Here is a 26,321-nt window from a genome sequence, read left to right on the forward strand (position 1 = left end):
TAGTCATCGAATTCAAAACTGATGGTCCCCACTGCCACGGTAGGACCCACCTACCATGCAATAGGCAGATAGCATCCATGTAGCATGCATGCCACCATGGTGATACAAATTCCAGAGGATCTGGATACCAATTCCTCCATGAAATCATGCCAACGAGATTAATATTAGACTTAGTCCATCTGAACCAACCCCCAAGACAACAATGAAAAGTAGCCAAGGCATGTTACCTCCAGTTACCTATAAATTGGGCCCGGTATCTTCTGATTAACACAAATCATACACTGATAACGGAACCAGCTACAAGGTTCCAAATCTGAGTCTGGGTATTGACTCAGTTTGTCAAATCTGAGCAAGCCCAAAGATGAGTTGCTTCCAACTCGGGTTTATGATGTTACACCTAAAAGCCATCAGGACGCTTGACACTAAGCATTTTACATGACCAAGAACATGATTTATGCCAACTCGCTCCATACCTAAAAATCAGACTTTAGAAGCAAATATTTAACAGGTTCTCTTAGATCCAGGAGAAATGCCAAAGATACAGAAGCATATTAAAGGCCGGTACATCTGAACTGATGAGAAAATCTCAGGAAAGGTAAAGTGGAAGAAGAGAGTGTCTATGACCACCCAAGAACATAGTCAAGAACGTAAACAAGCACCAGGGAGAGTGGGTAGAGCAGATATGCCACTAAACATGTCCATAAAGGGAAGGTGGTGCGGAAGCTGGCAAACAGACCCATTATTGTGCAAATGATAAAAATAATAAATACTTCAGATGAGAAGTCCCACGTTAAATTCCTTATGTAAACAACTGCTAAGAATACTGCTAGAGAAAGGATGTTGCTCATGGTCACTGACCCATAAATCTGCAACAAATAACAGACATATTAGTCTCACAGTACAAGCTCTTCCAGATTTGCAGTTCCATAACTATTGTTTCATATATAGTTTGGTTTCAGTAATGCCCTTAAAAGCTTTGATATTTTGTTCCAAATAGTTCCAACTTCACATAATCCTTTAACACTTCGATATGATTTGTTGAATCATTCTCCTTACATAACAATCATTACTTATTCAAAAAAATATCCCAACAGGCGCACTAGCTGATACATAATACACACTTATAAAAGAAAAGAATTACATAGAACCTGCATTGAATTTCCTTCTTATGATCAGATTCTAAAATAAACACCACCAATAGCCAGTTGACTTCCCTCTAGGCTTCTTGGCAGGTATATGTCTGGTATATTCCCTAGCATTTCTTAATGTACATCCTATTTTACTGTTACTAAAAGGTGAGAAAGATAGAGAGTGAATATAAAAGGGGAGAGAGATAAAGAAGAGAGGGGAGAATAGAAACCAGAGGAGTTTATAAGTTTGAGAGAAAAGAAGTTGGGTCAGTCAGCCCTATTGTTCTTGTTTATACTTTATGGGTATTAGTACAAAAATAAACCCATGGGATAATATATCAACACCAGTGCAATATGTATAAAAAGGTACACAAGATGTACACCAACAAACTGACGAACTCCCAATCAAAACAAAAACAAGGATAAGACAACCATCCAAAAGCAAATCTGCACGTCTGCTTTGTACTATCTTCTTTATATAATTATATCAGTATTTGCGATATACAAGAAGTTTCACTTAATTATTTAATACAAATGCGTGGTTATTGATCAAAGAAATGTTTTGCTCCCCAAGAGAATCTGATGAACAAAGGAATATCCAAAATCCAGGCAGCACAGACCACTCAAAATACCAGCTAAAGGCCTAGCACCCATAACTTTGATGAACAGCTCCAACCGCCAGTCCTAAGACACTGAACAGCATTACAGCTGCCACTTCTTCCTCTCCCTCTCCTACGTAGACAACAATTTCCCTCCAGTCCTCCTACATCTCTGTTGGAGTGTTCAAACTATACCATGCATGAGAAAAGCGGGTATATTTTTGGGTAGAAAAGTTATAATCAGAGATCTCAATCAAGGTTCTAAGTATCGATATTCTCAATACCAAATTTTAGATCTTAATCAGAAACCTTAACATCGATAATCTTTTTTACTTTTTTGTTTTCATACTTTAATAGTGCCCTATCACATCATGTTTTAACATACAAAGCAATAAAAATAAGTAACTAACTGATGGTGGCTCAGTTGGCAAGTTCTTTGGCTAGTTGTGGTGGACACTTGTGATCAAATCCCGTTGCCACCAGGGCATGGGGAGTTTATAGGTATGGGGATGGGCTACCCTCCATTGTGTAGCTCCATGAAGCCAAAAAAACAACAAAAATAAGTAAACTCTCTATTAGTGCATTGGTGACCCAGAAAATCTATACCGTATGTTTTTTTATCAGCAGCAAATATATTTTTATTATATTAGATTTGATTAAAGAAGTGGTTATTACAACTCGGTGGCAGGAGTATCATCCCCAACTTTCAAACCCAAGTTACATAGAAGCCCAAAACAGTTGCTGCCTCAGAACCCCTTGTTTGGCAAGGGAATCAGCTAATCCATTTGCACTCTTAACCCACTTTAATTCAGCCTCTATGTCCTTTGCAATCTTTTCCACTTCCTTCATCACATGTTTAAGAGTCCAGGGAGTACGTGTGTTGCAATTTTCCCATGAAATAACTACTTTTGAATGTCCTTCCATCTCAACTAGTCTATATCCCAGCTGCTTTGCTAACTGGAGACCTTGCAGCAGAGCCAACAGTTCAGCTTCCAAAGAGTTTCCCATACCAATTGGCCCTGAAAAAACAAAAAAAAAAAATCCAATATCCTCCTCCAATCAGAATTTATGATTGCCCATCCTATTCCTTCTGTACCTGGGTTCCCAAGGGAGCTCCCATCAAACTTGACTTTGTTGCCTTCAATTGATACCATATGTTTCAATACCTTGACCCTGATCTTAATGTAATATTGGTCTCGTTAGGGTCTATTTCTTAATTTGGATATTTATAGTGTTAATATAATGCATCTCTCTCATTTGGAAGAGATAGATTTTCTGTGGTTAGTATCCCTAATTCTTGTTTCTCTTTTCTAATGTTCTCTTTCTTTCTTCTCTTTTCTCATACCATTCAAAAGATGATATCAAGCAAGTAGACTCTATGAGGATGATGAAGATCACAATGATGATCCCAAATGGACAGAATGAGTTGTTCTTTTGGTTGTTTTAAGTGGTTGTTTGAAGGAGCATGTGTTTCCTTTGGGGTGCCCTTTGTTCTTTTTTTTTTTTTTTTTTTTTTTGAGGATTTTGGCTAAACCAAGAGGATAGAATTTTAGATTTGAAGGTTAATGGACAAGAGGAGTAATTTTTTGGTTATAAACAGTAAGTGCTTGTCCAATAATTGTTGATTTGGACGTGTATATGTTAGGTGTACAATGGATGTTCAAAGAAATACATATAAGATCGTCTAACCTTTCAAATCCTGTAGCACTTCTTTGTCACTATATTTTAGCAACCTATGTTGCAATGGAGGTATTTACTGAAATTCTCAAGTGCCTTCAATAGTAAAAAGTCCCTTGGACCATGTACATGTTCGGTGAAATGGCTAAACGGACTACAGATTTTGGTTTTCAAATTATCTATATACTGTTTTGGGGGTATTTGGATGTTAAATCTCTAATTGTGTAGTGCCCTCTTCCTTTAATAGTAGTGGTTGGGGTTTGAACTCTGTTATGTTGGTAGTGTACTATTATTTCTAGGGGATATGCCAAGAGAAGTTGATGGTTGGTCATGTCTTGGGAGAGTTGTGAACCACCATGAGTAACATGTTGGTCGTGTCTTGGTATAAGAGCCATGAGCCAGCATGAATACCATCTAATTAGTTGAAAACTTGCCTTGCCATGGATGAAAGTTGTGTGTGCTGCCGTGGGTGTTTTCAAGTATTGGATCCTTATTGGTATGGTGTAAGAGATGGTTGTTTCCATACTTGGAGTCTTCAAGTTGCCTTGTTCGGGAGTTGATTTAGAAGACTAATTCATGTCGCTACCAAGGTTATGTTGTTTCACTCAAGCAAGTTAACTGGTGTTAATTTGAGAGAAAGTGTTGGCGTTCAAATTGTATCATGCATGAGGAAGGGATATTTTTGGGTAGAAAAGTTATAACCAAGGATCATAATGTAATATATGCCCCATTATTGGTTATTTTGTAATTTGGATATTTATAATGTTAGTATAAAGCATCTCTCTCATTTGAGAGAGAGATTTTTTGTGGCTAGTACCTCTAATTCTTCTTGTTCACTTCTATCATTCTCCCTCTTTATTCTCTTTTCCAATATCACTCATTACAGCAAACTCCACTTTTCTTTAGATATGTCATATAATTTCCCATGCTTTTCCAGTCAATAGAATTAAGGGAAACCTTGTTAACATAATCTTCCTTGTTAGAAACTGAACTGTCTGGCCATCTTCAATCTTTTTCTTGTCCCTTGCTTCCATCATAGAAAAGTAGTCATGCCTTGTTTTTTGTTTCTGTTTTGATGAGAAAATAACATAATTTCATTTCATTAGTATAAAGAGGTATATTTATCCACCTCCCCTAAATGCAAATATTACCATTGAGCCCAAGAAATTGTCCCTATTAACTCCTTGCTTAGATAATGAATCAACCAACCCAGTTGCAGACCTAGGAACCCACTGACTTGCTATTGTCATTGCCTTTGTTAACCATCTAATCTTTTTAATATCACCTCTGTAAGTCCAAGTTGTCTTCTTTTCATCCTTTAACCAGCCAACCACCACTTGAGAGTCCCCTTCATGACTACCCCCTCCAGGTTCAACTCTTTTGCTTTTTAAACTCCATAAAGTACAGCAAGCAGTTCAGCTCTTGTAGAGTCCAAGTAGTCATGCCTTGTTCATCTCCTATAAAGAGAAATCAATCTTCTTAATGAGTTCAACTGACTTCTCTACATTGTTAAGTTCACTGACTTCTCTATCCTCACTCTATACAATGGGGTCAATTAATAAGAGTCTATCTTGGACTTGTTGGAGTCAGGTGCCTCTCCATTCAAGCTATGCTCCTGCCCATCCTTACTCATAACAAGCTACGCCATTTTTTCACCTCAATCATCTTCTTTCTTGGAGATCTCCTCTCTTGATTTAGAGAAAGACCCTTCACCATAATAGAACCCCTTTAGATGTAAACAAATTGGGAAAGTCTGACTCAACAATTGAATCAATAATCTATGCAGTAAAATGTTCAAAGCTTTCTGGAAATTCATTGGACTCCAAACTAGGTTCAAACACTACTGTAAAATGTTCAGGAACAATGACAGCATGAAAGTATCTAAAATCACAAGACAAGACATTGACAGGGCTTATAATGCAAAAGGACAGGCTTATGTAGTTTTACATCTTGTACTTATGTGATTTAAGGGATTTCTAATGGACAGGGCATGTGACACTAGCATCTGCCAAGTTCAATATACTGGTGATAAAGTTTTAAAATTTATCCGTTACAAGGGAGAAAATTAATGTGTAGGTAGACAACTTGATGCATTGACCTTACCAGAGAAAAGGTTGTTCCTCAATATATGAACATATTAAAATCAAAAGTCTGTATAATAGCATATGCACATTAATGCCTAAGTGATCACAGAGAAAGCACAAAGCATTGGAAACAATACCATAGGTACTAATCAGATACCCAATATCCACAATATTATATTTATTGAGTGCAATTAGAGTGGAAGAAACAAACCATTGAAAATGTTAAAGAAGCAGTTTTTTGTTTCTTCCGGCTGGCAAAAATAAGTGCTGACACTGCCTCACTGGAAGTGGCCAAAGGAAGTACTATAAATGAGACAAAGAAGGCAGGAATGCTTGTAGCACTGGAGAAGTTGTCAACAGCATCTACAAGGGGATCTGCAAATGCAGCTGCTATACCAGTTCCTAGCAACAACATTAAGACTGCTTTAACAGAATCCCATTTAGGATTTTTAACACCCTCCGTGGTCTCATCACTACATCCCAGAAGATATTCTTCTTTCTTGGCTTTCTGCATGCATTTTTAAAATCCATAAAACTGTAATGATAGTCATGATAAGAAAGGACTATTATACATATTTGTGTAGAGAAAAAAAACTTACATTATGTAACTCATTTATAAATCTTACTGAATCAGAAGTTGAATTATGATGTGAAGCTACAGAATGTTTAGCTACATTAAGCCATTTTGATATTCCTTCAATAAACTCACTCTCTTCAATATATGAATCATGAGATATATCAAAATCTTTCAACATTTCTTCAACAAAACCATCCTGGTCCAAATCTACTTCATCAAATTGGATTCCCATGATCAGTGCTTTTAACTCAGGAACCGATAGACGATTATCTAAATTTTCATCAAGTTGCCTAAATACCCTGTCATTACATTCAGATAGTAACAATAAAATAAAAGAGTAGTAAAAACAAAGGTAAAAAAATCTGCAGGATGTATAGCAGAAACTAACTTGCGTATAACATCTATATCAGGCTGACCATCATCCTTTAGGAGCCTTCCTAGTGCTCGCATTTTCAGGTTTCCTAAAATTCCTGATACTACACGCTTATGCTTTGCATAAGCAAGCCTTCTTCTCTGAATCCAAGGCTGAAAGACCTGCACAAATTATATGAAAAGAAGTTTAACTATAGCACCTAAAAGAGTTGGAATAGCCCAAAATACAATTAATGAAAGGTTGGGTGCTTTATTTGATGTAGGGTCTTTCAAGATATTCCCACTTCAAAGGAAGAATAAAGCTTCAGATGACAACTTAAACTCATGTTATATGGATGTATAGATTGGCAATTCACCTATCTGGTTCAACAAGTTGATGATTTTAAAGTGTATACATTAAAGATTTTGTTACTTAAAAGAACACATAGTGTATACAAGACGATAACAGAAAAATAAAGCACGAAGTTCAAGAACAAGTAGCAACAGTAATAATAGATCTAGAAAAAATAAAGAGAAAGAAAATTAAGTAGAAGGGTGAAGAATAGACCTATTAGAGTTAGCCAAAACACACAATATTAGAGATCAAAGTATCTCCAGAAGAACATAATAAATTTTATTCAGAAAACAGTATCCATGTCATTATTTGTGTGCCACATAATTATAACATCCACTAAAATCCAGTACAACTCAAAAGAACAGATCTATAACTTCTGTTGCACCATCAAACAACTAAAGACTTAGTGTGTACTCACTGTTCAAATTCCAAAAGGAACCCCAAAAATATGTATTTCATAAATTTCCTAAGTTAGCCTAACTTCAAGAGAGAAACCTTGTAGACACAAAACCTAAGTCCAAGCTCAGAATTTCTGGGCTGGGCCAGGATGAGCAATAAATGAGCACCCCTACAGGCCACTCCATGGTTGGATGATGAGATACAAGCTCCAGAATATACACCAAATATAAAACTAGGTATGACTTAGAAAACAGTTAAATTACCACATTCTTCTTTTAATCAGGCTTTGACACCCCCCCCCCCAAAAAAAAAAAAGAAAAAAAAGAATCAAAAGCAAAATGGCAAAGAAAATGCCAGACCAACTCCACTAACAAAAGAAAGTATACCCCAACCACCTGGTAATAAAAAATAACCCACCTAAAGAACCTTTTAGTAACAAAACAATTAAAAGAGATCAAAACTCAAGCAATGGCACTCCCTCTTCTAGCCTTACCTGTATCTAGCTTTCCTACTTTACCTCTATATCCCCTCCACTTGATGCTACACAATTGATCTTGCACAATAGTCCCACCCACCTCAGCACCCCCCCCCCCCAATTTCTTTTTCACGAGGGAAGCATATCACTGTTAAGACTTCTTATGTAGTCATTTTTTAATACTATAGATAAATTTTAGGGAAATTTCCCAATTAGTACCCTGTACTTTGGGCCTAGTGCCACTTTGGTCACCGAACTTTAAAATGTGGCAATTCAGTACCCAAACTTTTAAAACGTGCCAATCCAGTACCTGTTGTTAACCAGCCCGTTAACCAACCATTAAGTGACATTTGAAAAGACACAAATGCCCTTTGAGTGTCATCTAATTTTCTTTATCAACCATCCAAATGTTGATAAAAAATGAAGTCCCAAATCCTTGCCTCTTCTATTCAACAAAGTTGGGGTTACATCTCAGTGGGCATTCTGGTGACCCCAACTTTCTTGAATAGAAGAGGCAAGGATTTGGGACAGCTCATTTTTTTGTCAACGTTTGGATGGTTAATAAAGAGAATTAGATGACACTCGAAGGGCATTTGTGTGTCTTTTCAAATGTCACTTAATGGCTGGTTAACGGCAGGTACTGAATTGGCATAAAAGTTCGGGTACTGAATTGTCGTGTTTTAAAGTTTGAGGACCAAAATGGCATTAGGCCCAAAGTACAGGGTACTAATCGGGAATTTTCCCTAAATTTTAAAAGGTATATGGGCTTTGTGCAAAGGAAAAAATGCTCAACAGGCAGAAAAAAAGGAGAAAAGGCATACCTTGCCACAAAGAAGCTCCCACCCATCCACAATGTTGACAGTATAATTAATGGGCCGTGAGCTTTATGGGCCTCAGTTTGTGTTCCTTTTATTAGTTGTGTTCTTTATTTCATTAGTTGTTGGGCCTTAGCCCACAGTTTATTTCCTTTAGTTGTGGCTGCCCTATTAAGGGCTTTGTAGTCCATGTACACATTATGATAAAGTATATAAATAATAAGAGAGGAGGTGGCTATAGAACGTTTTGCCTCTCTCATTATTTTACTTTTCTCTCTTTCTCCTTTCTTCTTCCTCTTCACAAGGACACTTTTTCTTTTTTTATCAGAAAAATAATTTCATTAAAAATTAATTCAGAAACTTGGTACAACTATTATAGCAGTCCACCCAGCCCATATTACATCATATTATAACTTTTCCCAAAAGAAAAGAGGCCTATACTCGTTGTTCTGCTAAAACATCTGCTATCTCATTAGCAATCTTTATCCAGCTTAAACTAGAATTAAACCTCTTTGCTGGAAGATTAATTTCCCTCGCTTTTTCTTTTAATTTTTCAGCAGTGTTCTTTGGATCTTGAATTTCTACTCACAAGTAGCCCGAAATAAAGAATAAAAATAAAATCAAAATAATCCAGTCCTAACGACCTACTTAGGACCATACCACCAAGGAACCTGCCAAAGAACCTACTTCTTGCTCCTACTGTCTCTTCCTCTTCCTTGGAAACTATTCATCTCATCTCTCTGTAACTTTCTTTGATCCCCCACCTCTTAAGGACCCTGGCTTTGCCATGCTTGACCTTAAATGATCATAGAGACGTTGACATCCTTAGGGAAGCAAGAATACACAAATTTTCTGGAGCTGTATACAGTTCAAAATTTGCTGAGGTTAAATAAGAGGATTTTTTAAGGGAAAAAGAAAAGATAACAAGATAAATTGCTAATATTGGACTTTTCATCATAGACCGGTTGCTAGTTCACCCAAAATTTGGAGACATTTTTCATTCTTTTAGTGCAGACTTATGGTCTATATTGGATGTAGCCATAAATCTCAATGTTTAATCTTGACTAATAGGCTATCTGTTCATGTTTTGTGACGCTGGGTTGATTGCTCAGTCAGTCCACAACTTGTGTTACTTTTCTGTCTTTTTGTTTTGACAGAATTCCTTGTTTTACTATAAAAAAACAGCCATCCATCTAGAAAAGGGTATTACCCAGTGGTGGTCTCAACTATCTTGGAAGTGGTAGGCTGCGTACGGGCCTATGGCCCTAACCTTTTTTTCCTAGGATTTCCCAGGAAAGAAGCTCCTTATGATTTTCAATCCCATTTGATGTTACATCTCTTTCCTAGCATCCGTTTCCTCTAGTCCTACACAATTATTCTTTGAAATCCTAGTTCCTTTCAATCTGCTATCTGTTTTTTACATCTTCCCCTCATGTTTGGGCTGCAATTCAATATAATTAGTTTATTCATTAGTGTTACATTACAAGTTCAACACTTGTTTAACAAACACAAAATGTAGAGAATAAAAGGATACATATTATGACTCAGTTATGACCTTGATTTGACTGGTGATATGTCTTCAATATACTTGAAAAATAAAAAATAAAAAATAAAAAATTAATTGGCCTTGATCAAACACCACAGAAGGAATTAATACCTGATAAAGGCAGTAGCCGATCAGTAATGCAATGGAAGAAATGAGTGCAATCAGGATTGCCAAATGACTTCCAGAAGATGATTGTAGAAACTGTGGTAGTTGAACAATGATAAATGGGATAACTGATATACACATGATCCTTGCAGCATAGCTGGTCCAGATATCAGTGCTAACACCAGAGCCTGCAAAGATGGAGAAATTGTATGTTATGTTGCTTCTTTCTCAGGATAACACATTGCAAAGTTGTCCATGCCATAGTTTTCAAAGGAACGCCTAGGCAACAAGACACCAATTGAAGGTCACCTCGCTTAAGTGCCTAGCTATTACATGGCACTATGAAATAATTTTATATTCTTCATTTTTCTGATTATAATAATAAAATAGACTTTTTAAACTAAATTATTCATTTTGTGGGTTATATACTAGTTTCTTTTTATTATGTTCCTATATGTTAGGGTGTAATAAATACACATGTTGGTTTATGCTATCTTGAACCCTCAAATACTTCAAAACCTGAACCAATAAGCAAGGAAGAACTTACAATTTTGTCCAATCGACATGTTTGACCCTTTATTTTCTTCTTTTCCTAGTCCTAGAAGGCTAGGATAAAAACAGGGGCTTAGCCCCTATTTTTTCTGAATTCACTTTTCTTTCTTATTTTTTTTCTCATGAGCATGTTGATTTTCTATGTTTCAATATGAAGTTTATACTTTATTTGCATAGGTTGTAGATAACTACTAGTAAAAGATTATTTCTGGTTGCTATGGAACCTAGGGAATTACCCTAGGATTCATGGTTTTTATTTGAAAAATCCATTGCACATTTAAGATTCAAAAAAACATATCAAAGAACTATATAAATCAAATAAGAGAAGATTAAGAAACTTAGGTATCTTTCTCCCCATCTCTCTTTAGTATTTTAGTCATCTTTCTTCATTACATATGTCATTTACTTGCCATTTTGACATTTAAATTAATTCTTACTATACATTTTGATTAGATCACACCTTGTTACTAAAAGGATTCTCAATCCACCAGTGTAGCCTGTCTTACATTATCAGGCCCAAGTGTCTGAGATAAAGGACAGTTGTGTAAAGTTGGTAGTTGACATTAAAACTTTTACCAAACTCTTATGGTCATGGATCCTAAATTGTCTTTTCTTGCTTATGCTAGGGCATTCTCCGGAAGTGACACGCTACACCTTAACCTGAGTATGCTGACAAATGGGCATGGCCACAAGGGTATGTTAGGGTGTTCTGGACATAGCACTAAACAAACAGAATAGTGAAATAGGATTCATGATGATGATGGCATTTTGATTGGATTGAGAATCCTCTTGTATAGTTGTTTGCCTTTTCTTATTTTTCTTTTGAATTTTAAGGAAAAAGATTTAAAAAAAAATGATGATTTAATGAAGTATCAGAAATATTTAATAATATTCTAAGATTTTAAACATTAATTTTATAGTCAAACAATAAAATCTGAAATGTTTCTAACAAATCAGAAAAATATTGAAGATATTAGGAAAAAGAGATTCTTGGAGCCACCTAGAAAAATGGGGAGATTTCAGGGAAATTTCACCAAATCTCAGTAATACTGTGAACCGTGCTTAAGATAAATACCAAGTAATATAACATTAAGAACCATTCTCAAAACCATTCTCAAAACATAGAACTTCCTAAAAAATGGATAGTTTTGTGGATAATGAGTTTCAAGGAAAAATATACGAAAAGGTACATGAAACCACAAAAATGGGGAAAGACCCAAAAATAAAGCATCCAGATAGAAAATAAAAAGATATCAAAACCTGAAACCCCAACACAAACCACTGTCAGATACAATCCACTAAATGAATCAGAAGAATATACCAGTTAAGGCAGCTATGGTTAATCCTTCTGTATCTTGTAAATCTACTGCAGTTGAACCATCAATGTCACATTTTCCAACAACAACACAAGATCCCCATAGTAATGTTAGAAGCAAGACCGTTGACCCAGAGAGTAATCCCATTCCCACCAGAATCTGACTTTGAGCAGTTTGGCTACTTCCTGAGAGTCCAGAAACTGTGGAAACAGAACAAAAATTTATGGAAATTATAAATAAAGATAAGGTACATGATTAAGAATTAAATGTACAACAACCCTACTACATTTACTTAAATAGAACAGAAGACAGGAGAAACAAGAATCAGTTCCTACAAATCATCAGTCTCTTCAATGACTTTTGAGAACATAATCAAACATTCCGAGTTGTCATTAGATTCTTTAATGTTCAGATGCATCCAAGGGTACAAGCTGGCCAAAAGGAACATGGATTATTGAAAATTTTGAGTAAAAGATGATAATCTGAAATTTAAATGAACAGTGAAAAGAAGAGGAAAAGTAAGAGAAGAAAGAGAGGAAGGATAAGAAAAATGGAAAGAGTGAATAGAGAAATGAACTCAACAGAGCAGTTCCCATGTTCTATGAGAACAGAAAAATGAAAATATCAGCTATCTATCCTTCTAAATTAAGGAAACAAAATTCTCTAGCAGTAACTTTTTGCCTAACAAGGTATCCACCATTTTTATATTGGTATCAGTTAACTTTATCAGTTTTGAATAAAATAATTCTGTATATGCATCAAATAATTTAGCAACCTTTAGCTTGGCCAAACACTGCCACCCAATACCTTCATTCACGATTATTTCTTCACTTTGATCTTATAAGTCTCCCCATTGGTAGGTTACTCTAATACAATCGGTTCCTTGCTACACCTTGGATTACTAGTGAATCAACAGAGCTGTTGGCTGAACATGGGGTCCATCTATATGTCACTCCCAATACTCTTGTAATTTCTTTGACGTCCCTTAAGTCATGCTTGTAGTGCCAAGACCCCGCCTCATCATTTAGCAGCCACATCACCACCACATGTGAATCACCTTCCACCATTAGGTTCCTATAATTCAGTCTTCTTTCCAACCTTAAACCTTGTTAATAGACTTCATCTCTGCCCCAATAGAATCTCCATACCCCGTAGGGCCAGAAAAGAGAGACAAAAAGTGACCCTCATTATCTCTGAAAACACCCGAACTCCAAAGCCACCTGGATTACTTAGGTTTTATTGGTACCTTTGCTGCTTCTACCTGAAACATTTTGGGTTGATCAATACAAATTTGCATACAACTATTATTTGAGGTTCTTATAGTTAAAACAGGCATACCTTAAAAATGCATGTGCGAGAGGCTCTTTGTAGAAATGTCAAATTGATGTTTCATAAATCTTATGATTTATGAAAATCTTACCCTTTAAATATTATATCTGAATCTTTTCTACAAAAATCTAATGATTTTTTGTTTGAATCCTATGATTCGATTCATAAATCTTATGATTTATACGATTCCTGCGATTCAAATCAATTGAATTAAGAATTTTTGTATATTTAGTTTTGTCAAGGGTAACTTTTTTAAAGATATAATTAGAAATTAATTTATTATGTTAGTTAAGATCATATATTGAGATTATTTTCCATCATATATAGCCATTGTAGGTGGATTGTTTCACTTTCAAGTCAAACTTGATTATACCATCTTAGACTTATATTGTAAAAGTGGTAAGTTCTATTACTTTAGGTACATATATGGTAGATATGGATTAAAAATAGGGTAGAATTAATTTTCCGTATATATTTAACCTCTTAGTATATCTATATTTAATTTTTTGACAAGTTTGAAAAAAAATAGAAATAATCTTACGATTTACAATATGATTCATGATTTGATTCGATTCAACTTTCTCTATGATTTACGATACGAATACGATTTTCAGAACATTGGAAATGGTACTAATCATTCTAATTGAAGTGACTCTGATATGTGATGTGACAACACAAATCTCTCACCAATTTGTATTGATCAACCCAAAACTTTTCAGGTAGAAACAGCAATAGTACCAAATCCAGCCTAAGACTGCAACCACCAAAGTTTACCCTGATCAGGTGGCACCCATTCAGCAATCAAGGTCCTTCTAGTTAGTGAGGATTTGGCAATGGCTTTCCAATTCCTGACAATAGAGTCATGTAATCAGCAAAAGCATCAAATGTCTTCATCCAGTGAACCACCTTGTTAAAGCATTCATAGCTAGCTTCTTCTCTTTAAAAGTCTAGTATTTCATTCCTCCCAAATGCTCCATAGCATGGCTGCTCTCACACGTCTCCGCAATACCTTAGCTCCCCTTGGTGGTGAGAAGAGCTGCTGAACAGACTTAGAATGTCAATAGGAGCTTCACATCTGCAACCAAAAGTGGAAAAGAAATACTCTTATATGCCAGATGCATAAGGAAAGAAGATTAGTAGGTGATGTGTAGTTTCATAACTTGCCCAACAAAGAAAGCATATACTCGATGAAGCACAAGAAAATGCCTTTCTTTTGAAGAGTCTCACAAGTATTAATCTTCATAAGGCTAGCTTCCCAACAAAAGGCCCTTATTTTAGGTGGCACCAGTCCACTGCAAACTAACGACTTGAAAAAGGAGGCCTAAATAAAAACTCCAGACGAAGTTGTAGTCCAAATTCTACTGTCCAAAAGTGAACTATCATAACAAACTCCAATGGCATCCTTGAAAACCATCACTAGCTTCTTTCACCATCAGAAAAACCTGTCTCTTGTTTTCAGATATTTAAACATAAAAATGCAAACTTGTTCCCCCAATCACCAGAAGAAGAAAGAAGATCTTAAGCCACTTTGTCCATTAACTGAAACTTCAAAGTGAGGATAGTTTTGACACCTAAGGCATGAACCATTCAAGAAGTAACGTCTTGGTTACAGCATACATTGCAGTAGCTATTGCACCAACTGTTGGAAGTAAATGGTTTGTAATTGTTTTTAAATTATTGTTTCGTAAAAGTTTTAAGACCTTTTCCATTGGTTATAACTGTGACAGTTTTATTTTTATTCAATTACAAGGATAAATTGGCATTGTCCACCTTATGCTCTGGGGTCAAACATTTAAAAGAGATAAATCTCTTAGACATATAATATACAAGTAAGTCTTGAAATATGGATTTGAGAGTCCCATATGTATAGAATGATTCAACATCAGTTTAAGCTATTATGTCAGTGAGATTAACTCATAGTATGGATGACATTGCGCATGCCTCTGAATTTAGAGAAGTCTAATTAATAATTGTAGTCTAATACATTTTCCAAACACTAAAATCCCTATATGTCTCCCTACTGCCCAGAAAGATCTCTCTGCCCCAACTATCATGTGTGTTGGACTTCATGTGCCCCACACTATAAAAAGAAGTAAAATAAACAACTAATATCAGGTCCTACTTACTCAATAGAAATCTGAACTTGCTCATGGACAAGAAGAAAAATCAAAAGTTTTAAGTTTTGAAAACTGATGAAAAAGCTAATCCTCTTCTGGGAAAAATAATTCATTTAGGGGCGTTCTTTTTTTGGATTTTGAGAGGGGTGAAAGTTGGTCAATGGGATTTTGATTCCCATTGACTAAGAAACCCATGTTCCTTTTTCAGATTTATGTGGGAACTAGGGAAAGTTTTCCTGGGTATCACTTACCCGGGTATGTGATACTCATCTCCTAGGTGGGTAAATAACTTTCCCACTTGTGGGAAAAGTTACTAACACTTGAGTGGGACAAAAATGTCCCTTTTAATAATGGATTTTTATGGATAAAATGGTCATTTCCTTATTTACTTGGGAAATAAAAGAACATGGGTAAATGCACTTACCCAGATAAGTCTTTCCTGGGAAACACTTAACCAGGTAATTGCATTTACCTGGGTAAATAACTTACCGAAGAGCGAAAGGGGCCTTAAAAAGGAAAGATGAAAGGAAAATATATCAAAACAGTTAGATTGAAATCAAGATACTTACCAAGGATGAGCATTGCATCTGGAAAAGAGCCAAGGATAGGAAGGAAAAGACCCCCAATGATACCGGGGCCAAGGATCTCAAGCAGAAGCTCACTTCCGTTGGAAAGGTTCGTCGCGGCTAGGAACATCAAGTACCCATATGCAATGATGAGGAAGATGTTTCCAACAACAGTAGTGGTGCATGGCAAGAATCCATATGTCTGTTCACATGTTCCAGATGCAACTTGTCTCTTAAGAAGGATGAGTGGAGACTCTGTTTGCACATTGTGGAACCCATCAGAAACTGTATTAGACGTCAATTTCTCTGTAATGAATGGATTTCGGCCACCATTGGCGATTCCAAGAATGGCAAAGAGGATTAATAAAATGCACATAAAACTTCTCTCCATGATAAAATTTCTGTTCTCCTTGTTGTCTGCTCACCCTTTACCTATGTATTAATTGACCTCCACTCTTAACAGTTGATAATCTGATTAATGGCTTGGATGCAGCCTTGAAGAGACTGAAAAAGATAAATGTAGGTTAAATCCCTGGCAGTACCCCGGTATTTTGAAAAGCTCAAAAAACACCCATGCAAAAAAGAGGAGCTAAGAGAAAAAGTGGCTTAAATTGATAAATAAGATGAATAAGATATGTAGAAAATATCTGAAAATGAAAAAATAGGAACAACTAGAAAGTCCATTGGTTCAACTTAATAACCTGCATTTTTCCCTTGATGAGTAACAAAAGATTTCAATATGAAAGTAGTTCCACAAAAAAAAGAAATAAAGATATACAAGGATCTATACCACCAGTGTATAACAGTGCAGTTTGTCTAATTCAGTTATTAATCTGCATTCCTCCTATGCATGCCCAGAGTAGTTGCAAAAAGCATGATTAAATTTCTTCTTCGAACTAGAGATTTTAATTTTGACTAGATGCACACTGAACCCAAAAAAAGCTAATCCCGATGAAGAAATGCATAAGTACCAAAAAGAAAAGTGGAGAAAACTAAAACATGTATATCTATACTATATATAAAAGTGTGAATGCAACGTGAGACTTTTTTTTTACTAAAATTACCCTCTGCTTCTTTGTTTGAGAAAGGGTATAAAAAGCATTTTATTACAGCTTTAATGGCTACTAAAACGCCCATAATTGTGTATTTAGTCCATCTCTAATAGTAAGGTTGAAAATGTAACTTCAATTATTACTTCCCACCTCATTTAATCCCCTCTCATTAAATCTTATACTTAAATTATTAACTTCCATTTTCTCTTGTTAAATTAGATCGGTATCAATATTTTTAACAATATAAACCCATAAATTTAAAAACTGACTCAAAAACAAAAACATTTTTAATCCAAGTGGTCGCTAAGCAATTCAACCATCCGAATCAAATTGCTCAATCTATGAAGCCATAGTTAGGTAATAAAATTTTTTAAATAGAAAGAAATATAGAAACTTACAAAAAATGTATAAAAAATTAGACACATTTATGATATTTTTATTAATCAAATTAAAAAAAAAGTCTAATAAACAAGAATTGTTTTTATTGGTAATGAAAATGAAATACATAATTTAGAACTCACCAAAAATGAAATTATTTTATTGTTTGGCAAAGATCAATAGTTCAAATTTTGGGTCAAACATGTTAATCTTTAATGCCATAAATAAATAATGAAAGTTAATAAAGTATAAAATACAAAAAAGAAAAAAAATACATAAGTTTTGCAAAAAAACATTTAGGTACATGTATAATATCATATATTTATCATATTAAACAAAAAGTAAGTGTGACATATTAGAATTATTTTTACACACAAAAATACAAAAATATTATAGAAAAATTGAACACATCTATAATTCTATATTCACTACTATTCAGAATATGAATAAGATTGTGGAACTTACTTTTTGACTAAAATACTCATTTTTGAATTTAGTCCCTAATTAATTATGAGGTTTAAATTGTAAGTTGAACTACTACTTTTCACCTCATTCAATTCCCTCTATTTAAATCATATATATTTTTTTAATAAATGAACAAAAAAATATACACTAAAAAGATTAAATATTTCAAAAAAGAAGAATTTAACCAAGCAAGTAGGCCTATCAATGATGCTTGAAACTTCACAACTTGATCCAATTATCACATATTTGGGTGAGGTGTTTATGTGCAATCCACATCCGATTAATAATAAAGACAAAAAATAAAAAATTCATAAAATTTATAGAAAAATTTAGATACATTATTACTATCATTATCATCATCTAGAATTACCACGTGAAGTTTCAAGTGGTAATTCTAGATAAAAATATGATATCAAACTATTCCAATAACAGACACTTCTAAATAAAAAAAAAAAAAAACAATCATAAACACAAACCTGGACAAACCTAGAAGCAAAGATGAAAAAAAGATGAATAACAGCAAGGTACATATGATATCAAACAAGTAAAAAAATTCAATAAAAGAAAACTGAATCCTAGACTTACCCAGAAAAACAAATAAATAAATAATACCCATATGGGCAATATATCATGAACAATACGGCACAAAAAGAGAAGAATGAGGAGAGAAATACATGATTGCAAACTAAATTCATAAATTTTAGAAATGAAGATCACCAACCTCAGTCCGGAAAAGGGAATGCTGAAGGATCATCAGAACCTCAGTGACACCATTTCCGGAGAAAGCAAATCTCGACTGGAAATGAAGAAGAGCAACTTCCTGGAAGAAACCTCTTCTCAATGGAAGAGGAATGCCCACGATATAGGAAGCAATTGACCATTTGGGTTGACGGGGAAATGAAGAAATTTTCCCTTGGAGATTATTCAAAATAAAAAATTAATAAAAGAACATAGAGTGTAGTGAGATTCTTTCTTAGTTTCTTTTGAAGCAAGCAAAACAAAGCACTGTAATAAAACGATGAAAAACAGAGTTACGAAGATAACATAGGTATTTAGCCAATCCTGCATCTACCCATGAAGGAGGTAAACGAGAGTAAAACTCCAAACTACAACTCAATACCTGAAAATCGCAGTCCAAGAAGTTGAATTTTGACTTTAAAGCATCATAAAACAGAGGGAATAGTTTCCAATCAGCAATGGACTCCATTCCGTCCATAGCTTCTAGTGCAACCTGAAATTCAGATTCTACTTCAGCAGATTGCAGAAGAAGCCACGAAGGCCTGTCTATCCACCATTAACGTTGGAACTGCTTCTCCCTCCATTGTTACAGTAATTTGACTTGTGAACCGCCACCCAACCAACGGTTTTTTATGCGACAGGTTCAGTTATAATCCCCTACGGTTATACTGGTAATAATTAGTTAGAGGCTACCCACAGTCTAGCCGCGCAGGTATGTTGACGTGGCATATCATGATTGGCCCGTATCGTCCTGTTACTGTAGAGGATAGGAACGTTAATAGAAAAGGAACTTTTGACAAAAAAAACGCTATTTTGTTGCTGATTTTTCTCGTATTTTGTTTGGCCAAGAAGAAAATAAATAATTATGTTGAAGACGACTTCTCTAAAAACCAAACTACTAGGGATGGGCTACCCCTGTTGTGTAACCCCATGAAGCAAAAAAATAACTACCAGTCAAATTGAAAGATTTATTGGTTAACATGCAGATAATAATGCTAGTAATAAACAATGATAGGCACATCACAATTTTGGGCCACATTTTCTCAAACACATGGAGTGTAATTAAACAAATGCAACATGCCGTTTGTTGAATACCTAACCCTTTGTTGAACCCCGAAAACACTCCTTTAAATGACTAAGGATTAGTTTAGTGTTTAGTGTGGTATACTTAAATGGAGTTGTTGTTGCGAAATCTAAGGCTGAGGGCAACAACGTAATTTTATGTGTCTGAGGCCTTCGGGTTCAACCTATTGAGAGAAAGAAGGTGTTAGAGGCCCCGGGAGTAATCATAGGGGCGAAGGCTCCAATGGTCAGGTTAGCCGAGTGGTGTAAGGGGTTGAACCAAGCAAGAGAGGAAAGCTAGAGCTTAAGCCTTGTCTATATAGATGCCCTTACCTCAATGTGGAATCCCCTTTTTATAGCCAGAGTTGTCTTAAGAGAGGAGCAGTTAGGAGCAATTGGAGGCAATTAATGATGGACGGCCTTGATGCATCCGATCGATGCCATGTGTCAACATCTATAGGTCAGCTAGATGTCCCTACATCACTTGCCCCCCATTCTTGAGGCCGTAGTGGCCGAGGTCGGTTGGTGAGCTATGTGGAGGCCTCGGCTTCAGCCGAAGAGAGTATGATGGAGTCATGCGGAGGCGTAAGCCACAGCAAGAGAAGGTTCTTCTCAATAGTTGTGTAGTGACTGCTCCTCTATTTGCCCTTCGTGTCAATAATAAATCACCCCAGGCCGAGGGCGAGTGGCTGTGGCCCACAAGGGTGTAGGCAGTCCGCACCCTTTGGTCATGCCCTGTATGGGTGTTGGCATCATCTAGTGCAGGCCTATATGCAAGACGGGCATCGGGGTCGACTAGTTGAGGCCGTATGCGAAACGGTAGGGGAGAGGATTCAGTTCGGCATACCCTTGAGTCATCCCCTACTCTTGGCATCGTTTCATCTCCCCAAGGTCAGTGCCATGTGGAGCCTGTCGGTTCAGGCCATCAAAACAGCGAGTCCATGGCCACTAGATTAATTAAATATGGGTCATACATTTTCCTTTAAATAGACAGATTGGTTGAGAGAGACTTCACCATTTGCTCAGAAATCTTGAGTCTTGGAGCTACTACAGAGACCTCGGCTCTTGACAATTCGATTCCCCAACCTTCTTTTTCAAACAATCCCTAGGTAAAGATATCCTGTCTCCGACATGTCAACCTTGGATTCTAGACTTGAAGCCTATGACCTTCTTGACTGGAATGAACCTAGTAGTTCTACTTCCACCTCAGATAGTAGTGGAAGTGACAGTAGTAACTCCAATAGCTCCTCTCATACGTCTAGCTTCTAGGTGTTGAGGGAGAGGATTGCCCCTTGGGGGGGCGAGTGCAACCAACAAGGCGCTGCCTTTGCTAATGAGAGCACCAACTCCACACGGCTGAGGGCCGATGCCACAGGAAACACTCTTGCACTTCCAGAAGTGGTGGATGTGGAGGAAGCCACTGAAACCAAGGCCGAGGCCAAGAGCCAAGGCGTGACGCTGGGCTGTTATCCCTGCTTTGACTTAGATAGTATTCTTGGCAAGGAGCAAATTAGGACTCTGACCGAGAAGTATCACATCTTCAAGGACTATAGGGTTAGAGTCCCATGCGTCGATGACTGGCCATGGCTCGCTCCTAAAGGGGAAGTGTGTATCCGCGAGCATTATCTCCACTTCAACCTACACTTTCCCATGCACCCTCTCATCCTTGAGATTCTAAACCACTACAAGCTCACCCTTAGCCAACTTGCTCCTAATGTCGTCAAGATGATAGTGGTAGTGTTGGTGATGACCCACCTCTGAGATGTGTTTGTGACTCTGAATATATTTCGAAGTTTGTTCACACTAAGGAAGCATCCCGACAGGGAAGGCTTGTGGTATTTCCAAGGCCGATGGGGAAATGTGGTGGACAACCCATTGTCCATCCATAGCTAGAAGAAGAAATTCTTCTTTGTTAGTTGTCCCAAAAGTTGGTCCTTTTGGTCTGGTTGGGGGGACACAAATACGTTGGTCGAGAGGATTGTGCCACACAACAGCAATGAGGAGAAGGCCATGATGAATCGGCTTCAGTTGAGCGAGACAATTCATGTCAGACCCTCAGTGAAGGAGGAGGCCTTGATGATGGCCGCAGCCTTAATCCTGCCCCCATTGGTATGGACACTCCTGTTGTCAGCTAGTTGTGATGGTATTTGATTTTTGTTGTCATTTTTTAACTTGTTTATTTTTCTTGTTGGCAGAAATGGGCGGTGACATGAAGGCTAGCCTATTGGCAAAGGCAGCTACAAAGAGTTGGAAGGGCCTGGCCAAGGGGATGCCATGAAGACTGAATGAGGCGAACCCACCTGGCCGAGGGGAGACATCGAGACCAGGAGGAGGAAAGTGGCCTTGCAGAAGCAACCAGCTGAAGGTGTTCACAACCAACGAGCAAAGAAGGTCTCAGTGAGGGACCATAGGGCTGAGGACGTCCCTGGGGGGTCTCGGCCTTCGACCACTCGTTATTCGGATCCCTTGACAATGAATTGCTAGTGGAACGCAGGATGTTCCATCCAATTTGGTACGTCCGTGAGGGGAACAACCTGAGCAATGTGGGCGTCGGCCATCAGTTGGTGGTCGGCATAATTCCTTTGGGGGATCACCAATCCTCAGATCATTCGAAACACGTTGCTAGACAAGATAACTAAGGTAAGACGAGGTCTTGTCTCTTTGGTGACATATTCTGCCTTGGTTAGACTTTTCCATATGAAATGAAGTTGTTCTTCTTTTGTAGGTGGCTTCTTGAGAGTGGACCTCTATGATAAGATGGAGGTCATGGTTCAACAATTGTGCCAAATGCAAGAAGAAAACGAACATATGAAGTGCAAGCTGGCCAAGGTGTAGGCCGGTTGAGAAGCAATCGATGGGAGGGCTCGCGAGGAGAATGAGTGCCAAAAGAAGCTTGAGGTAGACGTGGATGCGAAGAGAGAGCAACTCAGTCTACAAAGTCCATGCTGGAGTCCATGGAGCAAAGGCTCCAGGAGGTGTTGTCCTAGGCCGTGGAGGACAACAAGGCTTCGATCTAGCACAAGAAGGACTTGGCCTAGTTCGACTCCATGGCCTACTTAGAGGGGTATCAAGACTTTCGGTTCCATGTGTCGAAGTTTATCCAAGACTTCGACGTCAACCAACTAGACCCTTTGGCGAGAACCGGTAGGAGGTCGATGTCATGGATGTGACTGAGGTTCAAGGTAGCGCTCACCAAACCATCGGGCAAGAAGCGGCGATTGGGGATAATGCCGAGGTCGATGTTCAGACTAGGGATACCTAGTGAAGATTTTTGTACAAGGCCGAGGTGCCCTTGTTTTTATGTTCATTCTATGAATTTCTTTCTTTCTTCTTTTATTTTTTTTTTGTTAGGAGCCAACGCCTCCCCCATAAGAGGTATCTCTTTTTTTTTTTTTGTGAAGGCACTAGAGTTAATGGAACTTAAGTTTCTTGTGAAAAGATGTCCTGAGGCATCTTTGTAAAGAAACTTGCAATTCTTAACTTAGTCATTCGTGGAGACCTTCCGCCTTAGAGACCCTTAGGCCAAGGCCAATATCAGTTGCCAAGGTCTCAGAACATCTTGCCTTAGTGAAAAAAAGAGGGAGGTGACTACCTTAGCCAAGCACATGCCCACTCGCTCAACGTGTTCTTTCTAATAATCACATTTACATTTTTATTAATAATACATCTGGAGGTTTTTAGAGTTCCAAGTACGAGGCACCAGTCTTCCACTCATATATTCTAGTTGAAAGGTGTTGGGTCCTACTATTTTCTTGACTCTATAGGGCCCTTCTCAGGTTGGGCTGAGCTTCCCAACATAGGGCTCATGAGCCATGACCTTTCTAAGGACAAGGTTATCTTTCTTGAAGCGATGCTCTTTAACTCGGGAGTTGTAGTATCTTGCAACTCTTTGCCAGTAAGCCATGACCTTGATCTGGGCTTGCTCTCGGATGCCTTCCAACAAATCAAGGTTATTCCTTAACTCTTCATTGTTCTCAACTTCCTGGTATGCTTTGGTTTGAAGTGTTGGTTGGACAATTTTTGTTGGGATGGCAACCTTTGTCCCATATGTCAAGTTAAAGGAGTTTCACCCATAGTCGTCTGAGGTGTTGTTCGGTACTCCGATAGTACACTAAGCAGTTCATCTGTCTAAAGTCCCTTGGCTCTATCTAACCTCACTTTCAATCTATCTAGAATCGTCATATTGGTGATCTCGGATAACCCGTTAGTTTGAGGGTATCCAACCAAGGTGTACTACTACCTTATTCCCATACTTTCACACCATTCTTTGAACTTGAAGTTGTCGAACTGATGGCCGTTGTTGAGGGATGCCAAATCAACAAATTATGTTCTTCTAGAAGAAGCTTTGAATCATCTTAGCCGTAATGGTTGCCAAGGCCTTGGCTTCGACCCATTTAGTGAAGTAGTCTATTGCAACAACGAGATATCTTCTGTTTCCTATGGCCAGGGGAAAGGTCCAAGGAGGTCCATTCCCCATTTTGCAAAGGGCCAAGGGTTGTTGAGGGCCAATAGGATTGTCATAGGCCGATAGAGGATGTTGGAGTGCCTTTGGCATTGGTTGCACTTCTGTACCAACTTAATAGTGTCCTTATGAATGGTCGACCAAAAATATCCTTGTCTAAGTGCTTTATGTGCCAGGGCCTTGCTCCCTAGATGATTACCGTAGATGCCTTTGTGAATTTCTCTTAGCACGTACTCGCCCTCCTCTCGGTAGAGGCATCTGAGGTATGGCAGGGTGAAGGATCTTTTGTATAACTTGCCTTCAAGTATGGTGCAACGTGGTGACTGTTGTCGGACATTTCTTGCCATATTCCTATCGTGTGGCAACTGCTCATGTTACAAATAGGTGAGAATAGATTCCATCCAACAAGGTTCAACTTGGACGGGATACACTTGCCTCTCTTTGATTCTGGGTTGTGATAGGTTCTCAACGTGCATGGTTCAGCTGAGGGCCAATCCCAAGTAGCCCACAAGTTTTGAAAAGGCGTAGGCTTGTGCGTTCTCAACCCGAGGGACCTGGTATAGGGTGAAATTCTAGAAGTGACCAGTTAACTCTCAAACTTTAGCTAAGTACCTGGTCATATTCAGCTCCCTGGCCTCACATTCTCCATTCACTTGGTTCACTACCAACTGCAAGTCATTGAAGGCCTCAATGTGCTCATCTCCAAGGTCCTTTGTAAGCTGTAGGCCAACAAGCAAGGCCTCATACTCGGCTTCGTTGTTCTTGAGATCATAGCAATTCTTAGTGTCGTGGCCAATACCGCAGTGGTACTCATAGTACTTCTTGGGGTTCCCCCTTCTTGGGTTTCTCTTCAATCTAGTTGGCCACTTCATAAATTCCTCCTTACCTATTTGCATCAGTATGTGCGTTCGGGAGGAGCTTAGTGGCATATACCTATCAAAGGAAGGGGCTGGTGGCTTCTTCCCAATACTTTTGTTGGCAGGGTTGTCACCACGACCATCCCTTTTCTTCCTCTTCTTGTCGTTGGTACCAACTTCTAGGTTTTGGAGGCATTTGTTGGATTCGGCCTCCTCAATGGCGATGTATTTCTAAACCTTCTTCAGAAATTGGGCTTTAGTCTTGGGTGGATTCTTGGAGATTGACAAACTGAGGGGCCCCGACCGGAGCCCGTTGATGGCTGTGGCCATGGAGACAGAAGGGTTGAGGTCCCTAACCTCGAGTTCCTCCTGATTGAATATTTTCATGTATAATCGAAGGCGTTCTCCTGGCTTTTTCTTGATGGACATCAAAGAGAAGTTGATTTTCTAACATCGTCGGCTATTCATGAAGTGAGCTAGGTAGAGATCTACGAACTGCAGCTTTGAGAACCATTAATATGCTGCTCCTTTGAATGTGGCCTAGAAGGCCCAACACATGAGGGCATCAAAATATATAAAGGAGCATGAGGGCCCAAAATCTTTCTAGATGGTCTTCAGGGTCTGTACTCCCATCTTAAGGTTCTAGTACCGAAGCCTTGAAATTTGACAGAAGGGGCTCGGAGGTGATGAATCCACAAAGGCCTCCATCCGGGTAGGCGAAGTATGGAAACTGGCCTAGGTGTCACCTCGGCCCTCCTTCACCTACCGAAGCTGATCCTGAACGGAACCAATCTATGCTTGAATATCTCCTAGGTGTTGGTCGATGTGTGGCCTCAATGCTTCGGCTTGGTCCTTGCTCTCCTTTATGTGGGATGGGCCGGCCCTATTCCTAGAGTGTTCGGATGTCGACATATCTTGAGCCTTGCAGGCACAATAGTCATTAAGGAGGTTGTGGAGGTCAAAGACTAATGGGGGAGAGTTGCGGCGTTGGCTTCCTGGCCTTGGAGGGGGACTATAGTGAATTGAGCGCCCACCATCGTCCCGATTTGTTGACCCACGATGGTAATGATGGTTGTGGTCCCTGTGCTTGTGGTAGGACCCTATGGGTTTGCCCCATCAGATGGGTAGCCAAGAGGTCTTTGAACGAGGCTTACTATCCCGTTAGCTGTTGCTATCAGATTCCATAGGGTTGACCTCCTTCAGGTCGCACAAGTGTTGACTCGGCGGGGCATGGGTTGATCGCCCGCTATGTTGTCTGTGGCTTCCGATAGGACAGTCACCTTGTAGGTGGCTTCTTGTCAAGCACCCTATATC

The 26,321-nt window shown here is 38.2% G+C and overlaps 1 protein-coding gene across 1 annotated transcript; it reads right to left on the reverse strand.

Moving 5' to 3' along the window:
* Positions 1–486: 486 nt before the first annotated feature.
* Positions 487–19,153, reverse strand: LOC148845166 (sodium/calcium exchanger NCL1-like). Its single transcript, XM_088955662.1, has 9 exons — positions 19,009–19,153; positions 18,610–18,800; positions 15,997–16,497; positions 11,987–12,181; positions 10,120–10,301; positions 6,456–6,601; positions 6,090–6,366; positions 5,702–5,998; positions 487–866 (listed from the first exon to the last, which is right to left on the reverse strand). The coding sequence occupies exons 3-9, from the start codon at positions 16,382–16,384 to the stop codon at positions 618–620; spliced, it is 1,734 nt and encodes a 577-aa protein (XP_088811788.1). The 5' UTR covers positions 16,385–16,497; positions 18,610–18,800; positions 19,009–19,153; the 3' UTR covers positions 487–617.
* Between the last annotated feature and the right edge of the window lie 7,168 nt (positions 19,154–26,321).

The sequence above is a fragment of the Nelumbo lutea genome, chromosome 7 (genome assembly GCF_056320005.1).
Source record: "Nelumbo lutea isolate HS-2025 chromosome 7, American lotus-T2T, whole genome shotgun sequence".
Taxonomy (NCBI): domain Eukaryota; kingdom Viridiplantae; phylum Streptophyta; class Magnoliopsida; order Proteales; family Nelumbonaceae; genus Nelumbo; species Nelumbo lutea.

Coding starts and splice junctions, on each gene's coding strand:
- LOC148845166 (XM_088955662.1), bottom strand. CDS start 16,384: ATGGAGAGAAGTTTTATGTGCATTTTATTAATCCTCTTTGCCATTCTT. Junction 6,367..6,455: donor GATATAGATGTTATACGCAA/GTTAGTTTCTGC, acceptor ATGTAATGACAG/GGTATTTAGGCAACTTGATG. Junction 5,999..6,089: donor TTATAAATGAGTTACATAAT/GTAAGTTTTTTT, acceptor AAATGCATGCAG/AAAGCCAAGAAAGAAGAATA.